Source organism: Rhea americana, unplaced genomic scaffold (genome assembly GCF_003343005.1).
Source record: "Rhea americana isolate MKP2758 unplaced genomic scaffold, rheAme1 scaffold_98, whole genome shotgun sequence".
NCBI lineage: Eukaryota > Metazoa > Chordata > Aves > Rheiformes > Rheidae > Rhea > Rhea americana.
The window spans coordinates 1,083,619-1,107,821 of record NW_028187177.1 but is presented as its reverse complement, the minus strand read 5'-3'; the positions used below and the strand labels follow the sequence as shown (position 1 = coordinate 1,107,821).

The window sequence follows — 24,203 nt, the reverse complement described above, 5'->3', positions numbered from 1 at the left end:
CACATCCAAAGAAAAGCAAAATTCCTTTTTATCTGAGCAGCCCCAGTGAGTCTGAACGTGTTTGTGCTCATGGCCATTTTCTCTTCATTTCACTGTACTCTTTAATTACCAAGCTTTTTTCTGCCCTGAGTCTTAAGTGTCCTTTTCTACAACATCGTAGGAAATTTTCAGCCAGAAAGCTTAAGGTTTTGCCTGTGATTTAACATTAAAAGAGGGTGCCTTCACTTGGCATTCAAGGCCTTCTGCAACAATCTCTAGCAAGGTCAATAAACCACTCATGCAGGATATTTTAAAAAGCTAAACTAAACTAGAGAGAGGAAAACAGGGTAAGACAGAGGAAGCAGAGAAAGGCATTCTCAATAATTGCTCTGGTGTTGCAGTAAAAGCTCCTTCCATACCATGATGCCATAGTACTAGTTTGACAGGTACAAAAAATAGATGACTTTTAAAACACCCACACTTGCAAAGCCCAGTTCAGTCCCATGCTTGATGAAAGCCAGAAACAGACTCTCCATAGAAGAGGATATGGGAATTGCTTGAAACTATGCAGTGTGGATTTGAAGAAACAAACTGTGCATTCCTAGAAATTGCTTTGCCCAAGCAGGAACAGGGCAAAACCTCCTGGCTGAGGTGGATGGATGGGTGCTGAGGTGTGCGGGAGAAGAGGAGGGTGCTGGGCAGCAGCTGCTGGGCTGCGAGTGGGTCTGTGCTGGTGCTGGTGCATGGGGAGAAGTGTGGAGTTTGAAGGTACTCATACAGGGGTAGCCAAGAGGAGGAGACAGATAGGTCAGGAAAAAGGTGAAGACAGATGAATAGATAGATTATTTAGGAGAGGGGAAGAGAGACATTTCAGTCCTGTTTAGAAACTAGTTTGTCTGTCTTGATGAGCAGGACATCTGCAGTGTTAGGCAGYCTTGTGAGGTTCAAGCTCTTTCCAGTTTCTCTTGTGTCCCTACCAGATTCAATTAGGAGCTGAACTGCTGGAGCTGCTGCCAAAACATTCAGGGTTGCACATGCTCCTGCAGGAGACAGGAGCAAGCCCTCCAGGCTCTGTGCAAACCATTTCCTTCCTCCAGAACCAGCTTGCAAAATTCAGGATTTAGCTTCCAGAGAGCCAAAGTGACAGTCACCCAGCGCCATCCTTTCATGGTGCTTCTTGCTCCTTGGTCTCAGTACACTAAGTCTTTCTCAGCAGCTGGCAGTATTTAGTATTTTTAGAATGAGGCAATGATTGATTAATGTAGCTGCAGGAGGGAAGAAAGATACAGGATGATCTCTCCATTACACAATTATCCACTACAAACAGAGGCTAGAGAGCTATTGTGGGAAAATTAAAACTAATGTTCATTACTGCAGTCACTTCTGAAACAGGAACAAGGAGAGCAGTTCAGCTGTTTCTTTCTAATTTATGTTTTATAATGTTAACTGTTCTGGACTTTGCTCTGGACAAAACTTAATATAGCCCTATGACGTASCACAGGCTGCAAACATAATGATTTGTTTCTTAAGCATTATTGCAAAAGCCAACAAATCATTGCAGGAGTAATAAAGGAGAAGGTTAAGAGGAGAGATTTGTTGTCACAGCAGGTTTTCCAATAGCTAAAGAGTGAGACCTCAGAATGGAAATCCCCTGCTCTTAATTACCTGACCCACTGAAAACATCACTGTATCCCACCTTATTTTCTCTTTGTCCCCAGGATGTGTTTCGCTATCTGACGGAAGAACAGTGTGGAGCACATAGCAAAAACCTACCTCAACTTCTATGCTACCCAGAGAGGTGAGTTTTTAAGCAGCACCTTTTAGTGACAATCAGATTTTTAGAAGTAGGTATGAATCACCTGACATATATAAGAATTCCTGTTTAGATAAGACAGCAAATGGAAAATTGGATGAAGTTTCCTAACTTTTTAATAAATCTTGTGAAGTGCAGTTTTAAAAGGAAATGGTGAAAGTCTCTATTAGCTCTTATTTTTATACTTTTCTTAATCCAGTGTGGTCCTAGACCCAGATATGCTCATGCATTTGATTCTTGGTCAAGTGAGTAGTGAAAGCCACCTCAGGGGAGTGTGCAGGACACCAGGAGTCTTGGGAATCTAGGCTGTTTGTCCACTCTTGTGCTTTGATTTAATTATAGTTATCTTTAAAGCAATTAGTAAAACTGAAGCACAGAACTGGATGAACTTGCAATTTAGAGTGGCATATTCAGATTTTCCTTTAAGTATTGAGAGTATGTTTATACCCCAGAATTATCTGTTCTCCAATTAAGTGTATGGCCCCAGAGCTTAATTAAGCTGATAAAGGTTTGTATGTAGACAAAGCCCAACAGTAAGAGAAAATAATTTGTGTTGTCTGTTAGCTGTGGGATTGAGGCAGTCCTGCTTCTTTATGTGTTTCTTGCCCTTCTGTTGCCCTCGGGTCTTCCGTCCTGTAGGGTCTATGGCATAAAACAGCAGGGGAGCACATTAGGCTTTATCTCCTCAGTAGGGTTTTCTCTTTCTGGCTACTTGTTTTTCCCACATTTGTAGGAGTGTCACTGCTTCAGAAATTGACTCTTTTTGACAAAGTTGGTTGAAATTGGCCGACAGGCTTGAAGTTTGGTGACAGATAAACATACACAATATGATGACATAAACCTCATCTCTTTCAGAGACAACACCAAAAACCACTCAAAAAGATTGTGTATGTTTTACCTTTGAATGGACTGGTGATCTAGTGACTCAGCTTGGTCACAGGGAATGAGGACTTTTGGGTTCTTGTGCTGTGAATGCTGTTTCAGTAATCTCTGCATTGTTTTTTCCAAAGTGAACGGAAGGCATCTATTCCTCCCCTGGCAAATAATCAGTTTAAATTTCTTAGCTGAGTGTGTGGTAAATGGGTGACTGTCATTCTCTCTCTCTTTCTCTCTTTTTCTTTTTTCTCTTTTTAGAACATGCCTAGAGAATGAAGAGGTCCATGTGGGGTCCAGGACAACACTCTCCTGACAAAGCTSTTTTCATCTTGATGGCTGCTGCTGGCCTTTTCCTCCTTGCAGGTACAGTAATGCCCCATCAGGAATAACCTCAGCGATGGTGCTGTCAGGTGCCCCTGGCAACCAGTAGGCAGCTCTGGGCATACCCTGCAGCCCAGAGGGTATCTGCCAGTTTCCTGGTTTATGCATGCGTAGTACATCTAGGAGGCCATTCTCCTCCTGCCCTGCCACGGTGTGGATATTCCTCTTACTCTGGACCTTGCTTTTCTCACTGCAACTGCTGGGCTCCTTGTGCATTTGCACCCTTGAAAATATGTTGGCCTTCAGTCCTACAGATCTGGGCACGGTGTACACTCTCCTCTGGGAKGCTGGTTAAGTCTGGTACACAGACGGGTCAGCACAAATGAGAAAAGAAGGAGTAAAATGTCAGGTTTCTGTTACATCACAACTGTTGTGCAGGTTTGGAGATAAAAAGCCTCTGGGTTTTTCATTACTCATTTATTTCCTTCGGGGTGTCTCTCTGCAGTTCTGTATAATTTTTTTTCTAATTTTGTTTTGTTCACTGTAAAACATGAATAGTGCATTTATTTGCTTCATGGTGTTTTGGGAAAAGCACTAAGCTACTGGAAAAAACAGTTTCCCAGCAACAATTGAGGTGCTGAATCAACTGCAGTAGGTTGTTACATGAACACACCCAGCACCCTTTCCCTCCACCCTCAATGCTGGCAGAACAATAATTAGTACTGTGTTGTTTTATGGTATTTCTTTCTTTTGACTTCTCCTTGAGCAATTCAGGGCATAAGAATAATCCATATTTCTAAAATGCATCCTATTGCGCTGGGGTCACTTCAGCATACGATACAGTAGTGGAAGAAATCATCTTCTCTTTCCAAGTAAAACCATAATAAGAAGACTATATTCATGTCTGGATCTTGCAAATTTACCCACTGTCTTTCAGGTTTGACTAGGGCTTCCTGATGTACCTCTTACAAGTCACTGGAAAACCTCAGCCCTGAAAGGGTGTTTTATCAGCTTGTCTTTGCCAGCGTGCAATTGTGATCTGGTCATTTATGGGATGGGTGCTGGTTCTGCTAGCCCCTGTGGATTCCCCTCTTTCAGAAAAAACCCTAAAACTGGCTTCTTACCCCTTCTGGGCCCTGGAAGCCCTGGAAAGCACAGTCTAAGACAGCTGCTGCATTTTATTGTGTTGTAATGAATTACTCAGTACTTGAGCTGGAAATGAGTACCTACACCCTCTTCTGTATGAGGGTCCCCTAAAATGAGTCCCCTAAAACTCTACCACAGATCCCTTCCTGTAGCCCTGGCACTGGCAAAATGCCTTGTGACTTAATTTGCAAAGCTTTGTTCCCACCAAAGCAGAGGCTGGTGTGGTGGTGGAGGGGGGGTTAAACATCCCATCCAAAAGTTCCTACTCTGCTGTTCTGTGTGTTCCCATACACTTCCACTCAAGGTGAAAATAACTACTTTGGGTGCAAATCAAGTAGCCAAGCACTGGTCCCAGTGGCATTGCAGTGGCAGAAGTGTAACAGAAATATTCTGTTTAAGCTGTGAGTGCACAGAGTTACAGTAGGACAGCAATATCACAGATTCAYAGAATCRGTAAGGTTGGAAGGGACCTCTGGAGATCATCCAGTCCAACCCCCCTGCTCTAGCAGGGTTACCTAAAGTATGTTAGGGTTGCATCCAGGCGGGCTTTGAATATCTCCGGAGAAGGAGACTCCACAACCTCTCTGGGTGACCTGTTCCAGTGCTCCRTCACTCTCACAGTGGAGAAATTCCCCCTCACGTTCAGGTGGAACTKCCTGTGSTTCAGTTTCTGCCCRTTGCCTCTTGTCCTGTCACRTGGGACAACTGAAAAGAGTTCAGCCCCATCCCCTTGACTACCTACCTTCAGATACTTATACACATTGATAAGATCCCCCTCCCCAGCTCTTGCAGCYGTTCCTCRTATCACCTATAGAGAATTAGAATATCGCCTATAGAGAATTAGACTCCATAGGTGGATTGTTTCCTAGTTGCCACTGATTTGAAGTATATGAAGCAGATGGGAAAAGTATCTGATACTTTTGCAGTCCATGACATGCATAACCTTTATTAGAAGTGCAAATAGTCACTGGAGACTTATAGGTCAGGTTGGACTTGAGGGATTTATAATGTCTAAATTGCATGGCTGGCAATCAGTTTTTGGAATAACTTACTTCATTTGAGGAAAATGCTGTAAAAACAGCCCCAAGATATGGTTATAAAGGACTCAACATAATGACAGTTCTTATCTAGAAGAAATATATCCYGAATTAGAGAAGCACATGCAAATATACGACCTTAATGGAAAGATAAAAATGCAAATTTCTTGTACAGGAGCAGCCTGGGTTATGCTTTGAGTCTGACCAAATCTCACCATTCTGATAGTGCATATGGGTCCATCCCACCCCAGATGGAAATATTTTGCAGGTGGTAGAAGGAATGAGCAGAAGGCTTGGCTCCTGCCTTTGGTTGGGAGACATGAGGAGATGGAAAACAGTGGGTGTGCTGCTGTCAGAACATGTTGCCTCTGGACTGGTTCTGTTGTGCGGCTTTGGGCAGATTCACAAAGATTCATGCCTGGTGAAAGGGCTTTGTTATGGCTGCCTGTGACTGCCGTGGGATTCTCTGGGCATGTCACCATGGTGAATTGAGAGGACCAGAATGGAGATATGTKTCTTAGCATTATATGAGGCTGCCTCCTGGCCACATGTACAGCAGACACTTAATGTGGAGTGCCATACCCAGAGAAGCAGAGTGAAAGACCCTACTCTGAGCTCCCTGGTGCATCTGCCAGACTGCTCCAGGAATCCAGGTTAGCTGATTTACAGCCATGGCAGCTWCTGCTCTGCTACTCTGCAATCAGAGCTGTATTGCTAAAGTTGCAGTGTGGCCACACGTGGGCAAGTTACTCACTGCGAGTGCAGGTCTGCGGTTAGTGTTACTCAGCGAGGTTCCGGCCCCTATCAGCAAAAACCTGTGTGGGTAAAGATACAGTGAGATGATTAAAAAAATGAAGAAAAAAAGATGCCTAAAAAAGTTCTCCAGAGCACTGAGAAAGTGATAGTCCTTATGATATTTATTATCAGCAGAAACTTTGACCTAYACACTGAAGCTAAAGGTGGGGGTGATATGTCACCCAGGAGCCAAACCTGCAAACAGCTCTTTGAGTGAGCTGAACCTTTGCAGTCATCATCCAAAGTGATATTGAGCCATGCGGACTCCAAACCTGAATTCTGTAAGGTTTCCCATTTGGCAGGTCCAAGTTTTCCTTTGCACAAAGAAACTTACCTGGTCTTTAATGGTAGTGTGGGAGGTCTCAGCACTAAACTGCAAAGGCAGCAGAAGCTAGAAATAGAAGAAACTTTAATTTTCTTTAATCATCTTGTGATATTATTGAAAAGAGTAATCTGAAAAATAAGCTATTCTCTSATGATAGGTATATTTTAGTTATTCACAGCCACTACTGTGATACAAAAGTACCTGAATTAGGTCATATTGCAGCTTTCTTTTTGAAGAGTGAYACTTTATTTCCCTTCCTCACTCCTTTTCCTAATATTTTTTTCTTACAGAAACACATTACTTGCAGGGAGAAAGACTGGATTTCCTAGGAAGGAATGATAAGTATGTGTCTCTGGCCAACTACAGCATCCCTCGGCTATGTCAGTTCACTGTATGCATTGATCTAAAGCGGACCACCAATTCAAGTTCTTGGGCAGCATTTTCCTATGACACCAACAACGCCTCCACTGACATAAATGACATAGAGCTTGGACTCTCTGGAGAAAACAAGCAGCTGAGACTGTATCTTTTCGGGACCCGAAGAGACATTGAGATTGATTTAGCCATTTTTGCCTGGTATAGAGTGTGCTGTCTTTGGGACACCAGAACACAACTGCTGCAGATCTACTGTGATGGTAACCTACTGTATAACGAAACCATTGAGCATGCTGAGTGCCTGAAACCCAATGGAAGCCTGGTGCTAGGCCATCTGCATAAAAATCAAGATGGCCTTATAGTACGGGTAAGCAACGGCCTCATTGGCAGCTTGTACTATTTTCAAATGTGGGACTACATCATGGATCAGGAAGAGTTACTGGAGTGTGCCATGGGCAATACTGTTAGCTGGAAGGAAGAGTACTGGGATTTTAGCAGCATAGTTCCAGTCGCTGACCGTTACCTGCGCTGTGGTGAGTCTCTGAAATGTTTTCTCCCCTTGGGGCTTCTATGTCTGGGAATTGCGCGTCCAGAGAATGGGGGACCCTCCGCTGCTCAAGCAGGGACTGTCTAATAGTCAGAGTCCCCACTACTGTGTGTGGAAACCTGCCCCGCGCAGGGCTGTAGCCATATACTGACATTGCCTGMTCACTCTGTATGGGCTCTTCTTGAAGCAACTGCAGAGGTTATAGATGGGGGAAAGCTGGCAGAGCCAGGCTCTGGCAATTCCTGTTGCCACCAAAATCCCTTGGAGGCTGCTGGCCTCCTAGGATAAGCCTTCCTTGGAGGATTTGGATATACCTTCTAYTGGCTGTAAACCCTGCTGAGGAACTAACCTACTGCTCAACTGGCTTGGCACTGAGGCGGGTAAAACTCCTTGTCCAATGTGTTTAACAACATTTAACTACTGCCATTCGTTAAATGAGAGTAATCACTTTTCCACAGGACTCCTGTCTATTCTGTGTCCTGGATGGACAGTGCTTCATTGAAAGCACTGTTAGCAGTGTCTTGTGTTATCTCATCATTCAAGCCTCAGTCTATACATACTACATGGTATTCAAACTCTGCTCTGAGGCCTGAGATTGTAATTTACTTAAATACTGCAGTGTGTCATTAAGTTTAGRGGCTTTATAACAACAGGGAATGAACCTTTACTAGTGCTCTGTAAGATGATGGTGTGTTGCTGCCCCCATTTTGCACGGGCAAAGCAGAGGTATAGTCAGCAGTAATTGCTCGTTTTTGGTGTTCAGTTTGAGAATCCAAGCAGCTTCCATCAGACAGCACTTCTCTGTTAAGAAGTGCCTTCTGTTGGGGCAGCACCTGCTGACTTCAGCTCACTTTGTAGTGCGTTTTCATATCTCCTGCTCTGGGTTTCATCGAACTGGGGCCCAAGGAAATTAGAAGAGCAAGACAAAATAAATGGCTGCTTCCGAAACATCTGCTGCAAGGGATTTCCCCCRCCTCTCTCATTTACACCCCCCCTCGCTCTGCAGCAAAGACAACAGGCACTAGTAACAATTGCTGTATATCACAACCTTCCCATCTGTCTCTTGGCTCCTTGACCCATTGCATTTATCCAGGCAGTCCTGTTTTTGTCCTGCCTGCTGCCTGAGCCATTTCCCTCCTCATGTCACGGACTGGGAAGGGTGGTCATGATCTGATGAGCAGGAAGAGGGGAGGCTCAGTCCATTTCCCTTTTCCAATTAACACTGCTGCTGCCTTTGCCTTTGTGCCTGTTCACACTGTGCTTGATTTGGCAAGGAGCTGTGAGCTCAGTCAGGTTTACTGATGGAAACTTCAGGGAGTTTAGCACCTAAAATCAAAACCTCCACTCAGCGTTCTTGTACTTTGATTTTTCAACAAAGATCACTTGGATGAATTCGAGATTATTAGTGAGATAAAACAAATCACTGCCTCTAAGGTAAGGACTCTAAGGTTCAGAAGTATGCAAAAGCTAAATCAAAAAAAAAAAAAAAAAAAAAAAAAAAAAAAAAAAAGACACACCAGAGAGGCTTTAAATATTTAAATGTGGATAAGTACTTTTTTCCCCTTCTAAAATGGTCCCCTGGAACAGGTGACTTGCTCTAGTTACAATTTTCCAATACAGCCTGAATTGGACATTCAGTCTGGAAAATGTTGGTCCAAATATTTGAAGGTTATCAGCAAGGGGAAACAGCAGCTTGTCTCAGAAGTAGGGTAGTGGGCAGTGAGGGTAGTCTTGCTCTTGGTGCTGGGGACCTCTGGATGGGTGTTCCATGCTGGGGAAAGTGTTGTGGAGTTTGACTTTCCCAAGAACCATTAGTAGGATGACTGTTATGAAGTCCTAGTTACAGGCATGTTCATAAAATATAATCATGTTTRAGAACCTGTCATGTGCTGTATCTTGGCAAGACCTTTCTTTCCACTATAAATCTACTGCCTACTTTAATTAACTGAAATTTATGAGCTAGATATGGAGATGTACATGGAGATACAGATGAGAAACTAAATACAGATAGGATTGATGGTATAAATATCTGTGAGTGGTATAAACATAGTGAGATGTCTGTCCTATTTGTCAGGGGAAGCTGTACTTGGCATTCATTTATATTCATTGTGCATATGCGGTCACAGACACTCAGGGAAAATGTCTGAAGCATACATATAAAAATAATTGTGCAGAAGTGTTGCTACATAAAGAAATGTCATGTTGCAGTGCCATTTTAATGCTAATGACATAACTGAGATTGTCACTTATGCCCTCTGATAATTACTGGCTTCAGGTATGTTTGGTTCCTGTTTATATATGTTGTTTACATACCTCGGTACTGCTTTAGTTTGTAGTGCTTGTTTCACCCTAACAATAGAGAGTTTAGGCAACTGTGCAGGGAAGCTGTGCAGCGTTTTATGTTTTGGAAATTCTATGTTAATTTTGAAAAATGAGAGCTCATTTAGGTACAGGGGATGATTTTTTTCATACGAATATAGCAGCAAGCAGCTTTAAAAAGGTGTGTTGACTTTTTATGAGTCATTAYGATAGCAATTGTACTCACTGTGCTTGATAGGATGAGTAAAGTTATTGTTTTGCTTTTTCCTTAAAGCTCTTACTTTTCCAGTTTAACTGGGCTTTTGCTAAAAGTGTAAAAGGAGAAGTGTGTGTTCTTATCCTCTCAGTGAGTCACAGTTTCATCTTCTCCTCCCCTCATCTTGCCCACACACTCATTTCTGATTTTCTTCTTAATTTTAAATAATCTTAGAGAGGGAATGTAAAATATCTGGAGATGACTTAAAAACATAAAATTCATTTATTGCCATTCTATTATTAGTTGTTCTATTTTCTCCTGTTCTTCTGTTGGAAATCATGCAAATTTGCAGAATGCCAAATAAACCATCTATTAAATTATCATATCAAAACCCATTGCTGGGCCTTTTAGAATGTCAGTGGTACAGTATTTTTCTAGCTTCAGATCTCATCTGTCATCACTCTTTAGCCTACATTTCTTGAATGGAATTACATGCATGTTAATTAAAGCAAATGAAGTTACAGGATGCAGGTGGCTAATCCCACACCTGCTTGCTGGTAATGATCCTTGATATATGAGAATAAACAGATTTTTTTTTCCCTTCAGGTGATAATGAGAAAGAGCGAAAGAAAGAGATTAGAATCTGTGAAGCTGTAATTATGCTTGATTTGTCAGGAGATAAAAACCACAKTGTGAGTTACATTCCTAATTAGAATAGGGTTGGTTTTTGTTTGTCCATTTCTGTATTTTTTTTTTCTAGCAGATTTTTCTGATTCATCCTGCTTGACACTGGGTGATATCACACATCACCCTCAAGGCAGCRCTTTTTGAAACGTTATGCTGTTAACAATGAGAACAGGACGGAGCCCATAATCACCCGGCTATATGCAGGTTCCTCCTGTTTGGAGAAAATCTGCAGCACTGATAATCAAGAGAACAAGTTAAACCCTCGGTTTACAAACGCTTTGGCCTATGACTTGATAAATCTTAGCCTAAAATCACATCTGTGTTTCTACAAAGAAAGAAAAAAARTGTTGTGATAGTAGGGCATGTCTGYGYGGCACTTGCCCTTCTGTGTTCTCTCCATGCTTCCTGTATGACAGCAGCCACCAGAGGTGGCCTAAGGTAAGTGAACGCTCACACTCCCTAAYGTGAAGGACTCATGCATCTCCTGATTTCTCGTGGTTGTGTCCTTCCAATGGATGTGTCCTTCCTGCTCCCACGCTGCCTGTTGCTGTCCTTCCCTTGTTTGACCCTGCATTCTTAGAGGTACACGGGAAACTTGTATTGATGCAGTGAGCTGAAGAGACTGGGGGCAGCTGGTTATGAAAKAAGTGCTAGGTTCTTGGATCAGCCCATTGCTGTTTAGAGAAGRGTCTTACACTTAAAAATCACTAGTGAACTTTAAAAATACTGGTTAGGTTGGAGACCAAACAACAGCTCCCGTGGAAGGTCATTTACCACCAATATGGTTACCATRACAGACTCAAGGTAAAATTCCACACTAAATTATGCTGCCACCCTTAACTTGAAATCATCCAGTGATTTCGGTTTTGGCATTATTATTAGTGAAACCGGTGGAATTACTTCGGATTTACACAACTGAAGATAACAGCAGAATTTGGCTTATCCCTGTGAGGTTTTATAGGCCAGTGGACTCCAGAAGAAACTTACAGTGGGACGTTCATTTTCCTCCACCCTTTCTATCAGTCTGAAACCAGGGAGTAATTATTTGTAATTATCAGTTAGTGATAATACTGGRAAAAAAATGGGTTCCCCCTAGAAGGTTAGTCTGGGGAGTTTAAAAAACGTCTCTGGGGAGGCTGAAATGTCGTGTTCTCCCCAGCACTGGGGGAGAGGTGCAGCRTGTGTGTGTGTTGTGAGGAAGGAGAGGGTCTGGTTTGCATGGGTGCTGGAGGAAGAAGCTTCCTGTAGCTTCATCTATTTGTGTTGTTTTGAGGAACTGTTTTGGGGAAGGGTTTTGCTTTTAATTTGGTGGGCATTTCTGGCTTCCTGGCCTCTGCATATTATATCCATGTGTATGCCAAATGATGTTAGTGGTTGTCAGTGGGAGGTTTGTATACTGACTGTCTGGGTCTGTCTTGCAGCTAGATGCTTGAAGCCTGCGGCTTGTTTCCAAATAAAGAATCAGCAAATAACCATTATGTCAGGTCATGTTTCTGACCTATTGCAGGCAACTGTTTTGAAATGGCAATGTGACAGCTTGCTCCTGGAGTTGCTACATTTTAGTAAAGAGAAGAGTGAAGCAGAGTAAGCTAGTCCTCTTATTTGCAACAGTTCAGTGCTATGTCCGAAGCAAAAGGCCTGAGTAAAGTGAAGAACTACCCAAACTATAACTTAAGATTCATCAAGCATCATGGGGAAAAAAACTGCTTGCTATTTTTACGGCTTTGTGGACATCCTGGGAGAAAGGGGGACTGTGCTAGCAGAACACTACACAAGCACAGGAGATCCCTCTGACACCTCACAGGCACAAGAGTGTCAACTTACTAGCATACTGTGCTGGACAGTTTGGYCTTTGGAACAGCCTTTCCCAATTCTCAACCCACTGTCTGACTGTCTGCTGGTGGGTAGGGGCAGGGTGTCCTGGCTCAGCTCGCTGCCAGTTCTGAATGTGTTGCCTGTGCTGCTGACTGTACTGGTGCTGAAATTGTGCTGTTATCCAGATCACAATGACAGCAAAACAGACTGGCACCTCTGAGGAGCATATGGAGGCTGAGGAAGTAGACTGAAAGGTCTGAGATTAGTCTGCAACAGCCARCCTTGGAGACACTACTTGGGACTGGAGTTCAGACAGCTTTCTTGTTCACTTACTTGTTCGTGAAGTAATAACTTGGAAATTGCTCTGGTTCAACTTTATACAGAGTGCACAGCTTGTGACTTAATGCAGCTGGTAAAATTGCCTGTTCATCCAGGAAGCAGAAAGATTGTGTATCATAGCRTGCCTGTTCAGAAGGGTCTTTTGACTTCAGGTGTCCTTTCTGCTTCACAGAGTAATTTGAAGCTATTTAGGATAAAAATAGGAGACTATTGCTTCAAATTGTTAACAGATACTGTTTTTGTTCTTGTCTATAGATGTGCTGCCATTGATTTGAATGGGTCAGAGATGAGCCATTATATTTTCAGCATGGGTAATTCCTCTTACCTTGAACTACAGTAGAGAAAACCAGGTTTTATGAAGTATGGCAATATACCCTACTTAGTTCTGACCATACTCCTTATTCACAGACATTTGGCTTTATGTGTGGAAAATGCATTTTTCACGTGTTAAATTTATTTCTCTTAGGCAGAGCTAGATTGTCAAGTCTCTGACATTCATATGAGTGAAGAGAAACACAAATTACCAGCATAGCAAGGAAACTGTACCTCAAGAGCAAAATGTTGTGATCACGCTCTTCTTTCATCACTGAGGCCTGTAATGTTATACAGTGATTCGGTTCATTGCAATTTTCTGTAGTACATGTGAGCAAACATCACCCATTTTGTCCCTGTCTGCCTGATGATGTGGCAGATTGCATGTGAAATGCAAAAATCATATCTGGCTTGACAAGGTGATTCGTTTCAAGGAAAATTAGCTAAGAACGAATTCTCAGAATTCTTTACTTGGCAAATGACAGGAAGGATGGCTGGACATTTATAATGCGAATCCTTATGCCAGGTTATCATTAAACTGAAGACCATGAATAGCAATGTGCATTTCACAATTATTACTGCCTGTTAACCCGTTAGCATTATGTGTCTGACAAATGCTTTTTCCTGAAAACTGGCACAGATTACACAAGCAAGGGTGGTGGTGGGGGGACAGATAACAGCTCTTCGCCATGAGCAACATGAAAAGACACTGTTGCATAGACTCTGATGTTCCTTGTGATCTACACTCCGCAAATTCTGTTTTCTCGCTTGTTTGACTCTAGTTGTCTCTGGAGAAATCCATAAAACTMGTGCACAGTTTGTTCCCCCCTCTTGCCTTCACTCTGCAGAAGTCCTTGCAACAAGAACTGTTTTTTGTAACCATGACCTTTGCTGAAGGATTGTCTTGCTCATGTGAACTACGTTTTTGCTTACATTTTTTGCCACTGTTGATTCTTAGGCCTTTTAATATTCTTTTCAGCAGGCTCTGAAGCACTGTCAACAACTGCTCCTACGCTGCCTCCATTATCTCCGACAGGTAATACCAATGTTCCAYGTAAGTGCCTTTCTAGAAGAGACTGCTTTAAATGCTGACATGATCATCACTGACACTGACTGATGCCATACCCATGAAAGTTTAAGGCTCAGTCACATGCTTAAGCTATTACTGCTTAGCAAGCTATTGTATGTCAGCAGGTCCTCCTATCTGTCCCTATGCATTCTTAGTACACAGTAAAAACAAAGTCAGTGCACCCGCTACTATTAACCATAGTTCAGCAGATACACCTTTGTTTGTTAAGCTGTGATAACTTGACCATGTGTTTGGGCCATTAGACTCTTTAAATTTCCATATATTTTARTTGCATTTTAAAAGCCTTACAGTCTTGTATATGAGGAAAAGGAAAAACAGAAACATTGATGCTGTGTGTGTACAGTGCTACAAACAGAGTAATGTGGTGGTCATTTGGGTTGTTTGCCTTGAACCAGTAGGTGTTACAGATGGTTGCAAGACTTCCAGGTAACTTTTTGCCTTCAAATGAATCTTCTGTATCCTTGAATGGAAAGTGACAAGAGTGTATGCCACAAGACCCAGAAAAATTCTCAAAATCCATCACCCTTAGAGGATGTGAATCTCATTCAGCAGGAATTATTCCAACATTATATCAATATAATTTCTTTTAAAGCAGTTGAATTATACAGAGTGAGGACTGGACTGATGCAGTCCCAGAAGAACAATTAGATCAGAATTAGTATATCAGATTAGAGAGGTATTAATAAGATACTCAACAAAACAACTATATTGGTTTTGGCCAAATGAGATGAACAGTACACCTGTGAACAGTAGACATATGGTAGAGAAAACAGCAATGGTTTCCTGTGATTCTTGAAAAGCGGGCTGTAAGCACTCAATATTCTTCAGGAGACCAAATGTTAGTCAGAATTTGTTTGCTCTGTTAAGATTTGTTTAGTTACTCAGGCCTGTTCCTGCAAGCTGTAACTACTCTCTGGAGCTGATTGCAGTGTGTCAAGGTGCTCAGATCCAAGCAGGATGAAAAGGCAGAGCGCTTGCTGACAGCTGTGCTATAGCTGCATTTGAACATTGTTAGAAGTGCAGCAAGGTGTATTTCAATGTGTTGAGTTTTGACAGTTTGCACTGGAAACTGAATTACTGGAGAACATGCCTTCCCTCTCCCTGTGCCCCCCTGTGGATGTGACAACATCTGATTTCTTTGAGAGTCTGAGCATGAGCATGAGTGCTCCAGCCAGCCCAGGGACCCAGTCCAGACCAGTCCTCCCCTCTGCTCTCTGCCATGTGCCAGACAGAGCTAGTCAGGGCACCACAAACTTGGTGTGTGCGAGGCTGCAGAGGAAGAGAGTTCACACAACTACACAGTGGCTGTGTGAGCCACAAGCTTCCTGCCGAGCAGGAGAAGGGAGATATGTGAAGCTGATGTTCAGTGTGAACTGAACTGAGGCAAAAAAGTGATAAGTCTTGTCCCAAATACTGGTATCCTGAGGAGTTTAAGCCTCCTTTCCCAAGGAGCTGGCAGCCCCTGGTGCTTGCAAAAAGCCCAAGTGTTGTCATGTGCAGCGCTTGGAGGTCTCCGGGGGAACAGGTCTTCCTTGGTAATAATCTAGAGCTAAACACTTCAAGTGTAGGGTTGCCCAAAGAGCCCCAGTGGCTATGGGAATGGGAAACACAACTGCGGCTAACCTGAGGGGTGATAAGAAGGGAAGGGGTGCAAGTAGCCTTCTGTGCAAACTTCAGGATGCATCTCCCTTACGTTCTCTTACTACAGTTAGCTTCTATAACATCGGCATGAACTTTTCTCTTTTCTACGAAACTGAGAGAACTCCTGACTACTATGATGCAAGGAGGCTTGTTCAAAGCTGGGTGAGTTTCTTTTCTCATTTATTTCTGAAAAGTACCAGATGATGAAGACAGCTGGTATAAAAATGTAAGCTTATAGGACGACACAGAAATAGGTGACCATGTAATAATACCATGGCATTTCATAATTATGTTACTCAGCACATTTTTAACAAGATAAAATTGAAATCATTAGGAAGGGGAAAGTTTAGACATTTGCAAATATTTCTAGCCTTTTTCTTTGGGATTTAGAATTTTGATGGCAATTTCAAATTTACAAGCAGCTCCTGTTAATAAATCAATACACCAAGTTAATAMAAATGTCACTGTTTTCTTTCCAGTTTAATATCATATTTTCTGGAGATGAATTTGTCATGACAAATTTTAAAGTCAGGTAAGCCTCTGGCTGTACTGTGGTATTTCCTGAACACTGTCCTTTGAGAGATATTGCAGTCAGGTTCCATATCCTCATTTCTCAAATGACCAGTCCAATGACAATGGTGCAAACCAAACCCCCAGATCTATACAAATGTGATCATTTGGAATATCTCTTGGGTTCATTTCACTTCAAAATATGTAACCTGCYGGATACAAGACAAGTACCTGCTGCCAAACTGTGAACTAATCTCTGCCCCTAGAACTTGGTTGATACAGATAAGTTCGGGATGATGAAGGTGAAAACCTTTGCCACTTCTGTGTGAGCAAGGAGTCATGTAGGCTGATGTATTCTGATATGGCATCCCAGCCATTCAGAAAGCGCATCGGTTTTTGTTTGCTGGAGAGGGAAAGTAAAGCAGAGCAATTGCACCTGCAATGTCCACGTTAATACTGCTGAACACCTATTTCAACCATTGCACGTGAATGCAGAGGAAGTTAGGGGTCACCTGCGCTCGCAGAGTGAAGGTCATAGATCCCTGTCGGCTGTCTAGTTTGTCTAAGTAAACAGTGGCTCTTATCATGACCAAATCTAAGGAAAGAATATTGTAGTCCCAAATTCTTTTTCAGAAACAATAGTATTTTGCACAAAACTCCCATGTTGTACCTTTCAGCCCAACCCACTGATTTATCTGATCTGAAAGGGATATTTAGCAATTGTTAGACTGATGAAAGTACCATTTGTACAGACTTTGAGAGACAGTTTTATCATTTTTTTTGCATATTTTGACTTCCTACTCTCTTCTCTGACTTGCTAGTTACTGCTTGCTTTACAAATGACAACAATACAATAAAGTATTCTACTATTTACGTGAARTGAATCAGATTCTGGAAACTTTAAGAGGAGGAGTAGAATAGGAAAAGATTAACTAAAAATGGATTCACTCTTGAATCTTCAGCCCCCCTATTAAAATTATTACGCTTAAGTATATCCAAGGAGTTAACAGATGAAACATTTTTTAAAGTGTGATGAAGTGTAGCTCACATGAAGAATAGGAAACATCATACAGACAATTCATAYGCTGATACAGTCTTTTATTGTTGAATAATTGATCTTTTAATGTAAGATGTTGTAGGGAGGTGAGGTACACTTAGAATAGGCTTTCAGAGCTACTTTGCACCCCTCTTGCCTCTGCTGGGAGGATGGGACTAGCTGGACTGTATCAGAATATCATGGTCCTGTGGCAAGGGGAGCAGGATGGGAGTTGTAACGCCACCGACTTGGATCCACAGATCAGTTACAGCACTTGTTCTTGGAGACTTCTGTATATGTATGTGTTGAATTAAAGATGACTTTGTTGCAAGGTCTGCCCCATTATAGTCTACTTTGTTTTTCTTGCAGGGGTAATTCTGCACAAAGGACTGTCCGTAAGAGGGCTTGTGTATGTAATTTATTATTTTCCAATTTTAAAACTTATTTTTTCTTATCTTTGCATAGACGATACGGTAGTTGCATGCTGCAAGACAAGGTGATGTAGTTCTGAGTCATTTTATGATCAAGGAATGAAACTAAGTTTGACAGTAGCCAAATTGACTGGCTGGTCTGGTAACTTGAGGAGAAAGGCTGATTCTCATACCAAATTAACTCATAAATTCATTCAAAGTGTCTGGAGAGAGCCCTTTAGATCTCATGCTCCTGGCTTTTGGTTTTCATTTGAAAGCAAAGACTCTGTGTGCTTACAGAGGAGTTGTTGGGAGTGTGTGTGTGTGTGTGTGTGTGTTGGGGGGGTGGTGGACAAATCAGATCTGTAGCCAGGTTCCTTAGATATGTTGTTTGGAGGCGCAAGCAGAAGACCAGAGAACAGAGCAGCTTAGCTGTCCAGCATTGCTGATTTATTTGCCTGCCAAAGACTAAGGCTGACAGAGGCCCATCAGCTGCAAGTGTTTCACAAACAAAGCTGTGCAAGTTACTGATTTTTCAGTTTGGTATCTTAATTGGAAAGCACATGCCYACACAAGGAAAAGCATCCCTTCACACAACAGTCCCCTAGCTGACCTTTGGTGTCTATCATACTGAATGACAATATTCTGAGGTACTAGTGGGAGGGTTTCTCCTTACTATAGAAAAATTATTTTTCATTAGATATGCCATGTTCTACTTGACTGAACATTGATTTTTTTTTTAAGGTACTCAAGTAAAGCAAAGGAAAAGAGGGAAGAGATTTATTGTTGCAGTAAAATACTGCTTTTAGCTGATATTTTTTGGTTAGAGCACTCAGCTATGYGAGAGACTGGAGTTTAGTTCCTGCCTGGATGTACTTTCACCCCTTAATCTGCTCTATGCTAGTCTAAATGCTGATATTACTCTGTTCTGTAGAAATCATTAAATATTGTGATGGATCTACCCCCATGTAAGTAGCTGGGCTGGAGAATCACTGTGTCTCAATAGATACTGAAATGTTCTGTGTAAGACAGAGGAATGTCGGATGTGCCAGGCACTATTTGCAAGAAATCCACTTTGGAATAGCATGCTGGTGAACATACTCACTGAGCAACATTAGATCTGCTCTGCTGTTTGCATGATCCAGCATCAATGTGCTCTTYTATCTTGACCTAATTTACCTCTGAAGTACTGCAAAACAAAGGCTATTTAAGGTAGTCAAGTCCTAATACCATTTAAAGCAATAATCTGTATTTTAATGAGCATACTAAGCTTTTGCTGTTGCTTTCCTTAAAATTCAATTACCTTTGAGACATTTCATTCTAAGCAGCTTCTAACTTTTTGTGTCCTGTTATGTGAACTGAAGATGAAGAAAAAGCAGCAGTCACAAAGGTAAGACCCATGGTTATGAACTGGTTTTCATAGTTCATATTGATTTCATCAGAAAATYCTGCTTCCTGCCAGCAGCCTGCTCATAAATCAGCTGAGGAGGGATTATACCCCTSCTTGGTTGTTTCTGTTTCGGGGTATATTTGGGGGTATTTAGTTGTCCAAAATAGAAAAGTACAYGTGGAATTGGATCCACAGAAATGCTTCACTCACGGAAACTTATTTGAGTATCTGAGGTTTCCTATTTGTACCCCATTCTCGGGAGCCTCAAAGTGCTTCCACGACAAGCCATGAGGCTTTGTGCTGCCCCATAAGAGCTGGTCATGAGAAATGTCCTTCACTGAGGGGAACAGGGAGTGGGAGAGTGTGTTGCCAGACAGTGACCAAGCAGTCTGATGGGCCAAATCCTGCACCTCTTCTGAAGAAAATCCTGGTAGACTTCTGACCGTGCAATCCCCTTAGCCAGAAAAGGAAGGGGAACTGGGTTCCCATCACCTTCAAAGGGATGTTAATTCTTTACACTAAAGCCAGACTGAATGGGGAACAACTATGTAAAAACATGAGAGAGCTGGAACTACTTGAAACATCCCAATCCTAAGAAAGTCTCCTAAGCCTTCAGTTAAATTAGAGGTCCATTAAGGTGATCCACCCACAACTGAGAGGGGGTTTCTGGCTTGTTCTGTCTGCCATGTCTGAAGCCACTCAGAGAGATACAGCCTTTCCAAACCACCCTAAATCAATAAACACAGCTATCCAGGAGATTAGCTCTTTTAAGGAGAAAAATCTGGAAGCCAGTGGGGACACTGAAAGGCAGTTAGTTAAATCTCTGTTTTCCAGAGATCCTTGGAGTCTGCCCCCTCTCTTTGGACACAGCAGTACTCTAAATACCTCATCATTTTGTGAATACCTCACTCCAAAATTTAAAACGTGGTGGAAAAGAGGCTTACTTGTGACAAAAGTATTCCTTTGCCAAAACAACGTCATTAGGAAACCTTCTGAAGCATTTACCATGAAATTGTAAATAGACTCTTGTACCTGTATTCACAATAAATTGTACTTCATTGAGCCTTCTAGTGGTAAGGTACTAGTGCATGTAAGAACTGACACTTGCCATAGCATCACGCTTATGGTTGAAAAATATACACTTAAATTATGCCTTAATTTTGTAGTCACTTGAAGCATTATTAATACTGTGGTCTTGTTTCTGTGTATTATACTTGTAGCTATGTCTGTAAGGCCATTATAAAGGCCACATCACTTGAAACACAAGAACAGCAGAGTCTCAAGATAAAACAACTGTTGAATGGCACTTACGAAGAAGGACCATTATCATTATATGTAAAACCTGAAAATATGTCAGTCAAGCCAATAGGTAATACTTGATGAAAACCTCATTGGAAATTACATGTCTTGTAACTCTTGCTGCAAGTATTTTACCAAATTCAAACTTTGTGGAGAGATTAGGGCTAGAAAACATCCCTACAAGTATCTAGGCTGACCTCATCTGGTGCACAAGCTATAGAATGTCATGCARCAACATCAAGGTTAAAAACCTGAGTTCTAGACAAATGGCRGTAGGCTTGAACTTGAATCCAGTACAGAGGCAGGTCGGAGCACCTTTGCAATACTGGGAAGGTCTGATACAGCTGCAAGCCATGAGCTCCCCGCTCATTGCCAGTGCCCCATATCCTTCCTATTGAGAGAGACCTGAGCTAACCTCTCCAAACAAACCTGTTTCAGGCATTCYTTTAACTGGATCAAGCCTCAGATTGCAAATGATCCCCTTGTTGGTTTGGATACAATCCTTATCACTCCATAAAATACAGAAGTAAGCCAGAGATAAGAGAGGACAGACTGTACCTGAAATTCAAAAGCACAYTTGATGCCAAAGACTTACAGAAGATCAGCTACAGAGAACAAAATGACAAGCCTGGGGGAAAAGACATTGACTGGATAATGAAGGGCAGTCTGAGAGCATGTTCAGATAGATTAGAGAAGCCAGACAGATCTACAGTCATTAAATACAGTCTGTGTTGCTGGGAAAACACCACTTTTCCTGAAAGCTGACCTCGTCAAACAAAAGGGAAACAGGTCTTAGATGGGAGGCAAAATATTTAGGCAAAGTACTTTCTTCCAGACAGTAAACTTGTGGGATATTCCTATCCAACCTGCAAAAGAGGTACAGATTACAGCTCAGTCTCAGCTGGAAGAGATATTTGGAAAATAGCTGGTCCCTGGATGTCAGTAAAGCCTCATTTTTGCCTATTAAATCTTTAAAAAGCTTTTGTGTATCTTGTTCTCAGTTCTGATGGATTGCCCAGAAAGCTTTTCACAGACGGCATACAAGGGGAATTATTCCTGGCCACTGACAAATCCAGCTACCAAAGCTGAGGTCAACTGCAGCAAAAATCCTCTGCGGTCTGCTCTAAGGAGTTGGTGAGTTAAGAGATCATCTCCTTTGGGTCCCTGCATGGGAAGCAGTAGGGAGCGCAAGTTTTTGTGTGATGGAAGTCCAAATGGCAAAATCTGCGCTGACACACAACAGTACCATGCCAAGAAAGATGGGAAATACACAGGGCCAAACCACCGTGGGCTGCATCAGTTCCATCACCTGGAACAAGTGCAAGCCACGTTACTAGGAAGCTGACTTTCTGCTCAGGAAGAGAGGGGAAGCAAATACACTGTAGCATGTTGTGCCATCCGTCTGTGGTKTTCTGTCCTGCAGTGGCAGAATGTGACTGCTTTTAGATTTATCTCCACTTGCTCTGATATTTGTGCTCTGCTCCCACTTTGCTAAATGAGTGCTACGTCAGATCTGACTTGCACGTCAGTTTTCAAAATTGGGCTAAAGTAATTACATTTTTAGCTACTTAAATGGGAAATACAGGGAACAACAATTAATAGATTTTTTTTAATGTAAAAATGCACACACTGCTTTCATTTTTCAGTGCAATTGATGTAGCGCTTGAACAAGCTTTTTGGAAAAAACCAAACCTGACTGAATGTAAATTACTGGAAGAACTTCCAAATAATATTTTAGATCTTCAGGGTGTCATCATAACAGATGGTAAGGTACTAGAAACTTCAGTAATACACTGAATGTGAATCAAAGTAAAATTATTTATGCTCAAATAATGTACATTTTTGACAYATGAAGAACTGAAGTGATAAGGTTGTGTTATGTGCATCTTACTCACTTCATTATCTTAAATGGTTTTAATATAAAGTGAATTTTACAATTGCTTCAGAATTCTTTAACTATCATTTTGAAGACTTAGTGTTTCAAACCCTGCACTTAGATTTAGAACTAAGCAACTGATGAATAATGTGACAATTTTTGCCTGCCTATACTCTGTGGTTTGTCTGTTACCGCATCAAAATAATTCTTGGTCTGTAGGTCTTGCACAAAGAAGCACAAATTAGTATACATAATTTAAAAATTCATGCGCTGATTCAAGTAATCTATAAGATGATGGTTATTACTGGACTATATGTTTTTTTTAAAACTATGCTAAATAGTGCAAGTTGTTTGAATGGTAAATAAAAAACACATTGCTCTATTTACCTGCTCAGCGAYGGAATTAATTATAGATCATTAGAATATATTTGCACTTATATACAGTGTCTTTGACTCGCAGGGTGTAAAACTCCGCTTGTATGAAAAATTTATAGAAAGATCATGAGATGATAAATGGCAAATACCAATTTTTCAAACCGTAACATTCATAATTTGCTATCGCTGATACACCAGTTAAGCAGCATTTAGGGAGAAAGGGGGCTGTGTAATTTTGAACTGTGAGGTATTCATAGAAGTGCTTATGAGAATGATCAAGGTTAAAATTGAGTAAGGATGCACAGATAATCTTTATAATAGAAAGGCAAGTGTTAATAGTTTTATGAAAACTACATTGTTTTCTGCCTTTAAAATACAAACAGAGATAACCAAATTTTGGGTTGAAGTTCTTGCAGTTTTCATTGACTTGAGGGCTTACTGATTTTTTTTTTTTTAAGGTAATAATTTCATAATAGATCAAAAGCATTTTGACCATATGGAAAGAGAAGAGAAGCTAACTCCGGGTCATTGCTCTAATGAGATGGGTATCTATATAGCTAGACATGTAGCTATGCCACATAAATCAGCCGTATTTTTTTTTTCAGAGAATGCAGAAGATGTTGTACAGCATATTTTAGATCTTTTGCCAGCTGCAAAACTGGATATAGAAGAAATAGAAATCATTGTAAACAAAACTTCTGATATAGCAAGGATTGTTGATATAAGTATGACACTTGCAAAAGCTGTATTAAATGCACTCAACTATGTKTTGCTGCAAGAAATAAACAGTCAGAGCATTAGAAAAATGACCAATAGGTAAGTGCAGAAGTGGCTTCCTAATCTAAAATGGCACCATAGAGTAATTCATACTTTTTGGCTGTTACATAGGCATGGCAAAAGTTAATTTCCCTACCTGTATCTTAAACATGTTTATGTTCTTAGCAATAGAAATTGGTTACTGTGTTGACAAAGGTGCTTTCACCAGAATCAATTTTTATAGAAGTTGCCGTCATAAAGGTTGTTCTCTATGGCGATCTCAGCCTGGAGGCAGATCAGGGAGACTGCGCTAGCTACCATCTCGTGTTAGAGGTGATCTTTCCAGCTCAGCAATGAGGTCTGTTGGCAGGTCAGCCTGGAGACACGCATCTGCTCTACCAGCACACCTGACTGGAGTGCTGTACCTGTGCTGGTAAAGATGTTTCAAAAATAGATAAACTCCGTATGTTAGACTCAAAAGTACAATGTCAGACTCCAAAGTCTGCATTTAGGATAGTAAGGCCATTATGGGTTTCTCATATATACTAAAATTCAGGTTGCTAGGTACCTTTAAAAAATATCTCATTTGAGATCTTAGAGGTGACTCAACTTCTGCTACCTACTTTTTGAGAAGTCTAGCCTCTGTTGATGAGCAGAGCACTGCTCTGGAAACTAGTGTCAACCTTTACAAAGGCAAATGCATGTAAACAGATTTACCCATTTCTAATTTGGGCAAGGCAGCTTACCCGCTTCTCACTGCACAGCTTTAAACTCCAGCCAGGGAAGATTATCCTCTTTGGCCCTGACTAACCCAACACTTTGCCACAGGATTAGTGATGCTGTGTTCATCATTTTAAGACATCTCAGTATCTTCTGCTCTCTTAGTTTTAAAAACTGTGCCTATCTGCAGTTCACTCAGTTTTAGTTAACATAAAACA

At 41.5% G+C, this 24,203-nt stretch overlaps 1 protein-coding gene across 3 annotated transcripts in view; it reads left to right on the top strand.

The window, feature by feature from the left end:
* The first annotated feature begins 2,940 nt into the window (after window positions 1-2,940).
* Window positions 2,941-24,203, top strand: part of ADGRG4 (adhesion G protein-coupled receptor G4) — a 35,088-nt gene continuing 13,825 nt past the window's right edge. The window contains exons 1-11 of one of the 3 annotated variants that reach the window (XM_085325504.1): window positions 2,941-3,031; window positions 6,583-7,200; window positions 13,862-13,936; window positions 15,681-15,775; window positions 16,093-16,145; window positions 17,529-17,568; window positions 18,934-18,959; window positions 20,180-20,328; window positions 21,260-21,392; window positions 21,905-22,023; window positions 23,115-23,325. In XM_085325504.1, the coding sequence (XP_085181630.1) occupies window positions 2,941-3,031; window positions 6,583-7,200; window positions 13,862-13,936; window positions 15,681-15,775; window positions 16,093-16,145; window positions 17,529-17,568; window positions 18,934-18,959; window positions 20,180-20,328; window positions 21,260-21,392; window positions 21,905-22,023; window positions 23,115-23,325 (1,610 nt within the window). Of the gene's footprint in view, window positions 3,032-6,582; window positions 7,201-13,861; window positions 13,943-15,680; window positions 15,776-16,092; window positions 16,146-17,528; window positions 17,569-18,933; window positions 18,960-20,179; window positions 20,329-21,259; window positions 21,393-21,904; window positions 22,024-23,114; window positions 23,326-24,203 lie in introns of all 3 variants that reach the window. The other 2 variants (XM_085325505.1, XM_085325503.1) reach the window with 2 other exon arrangements.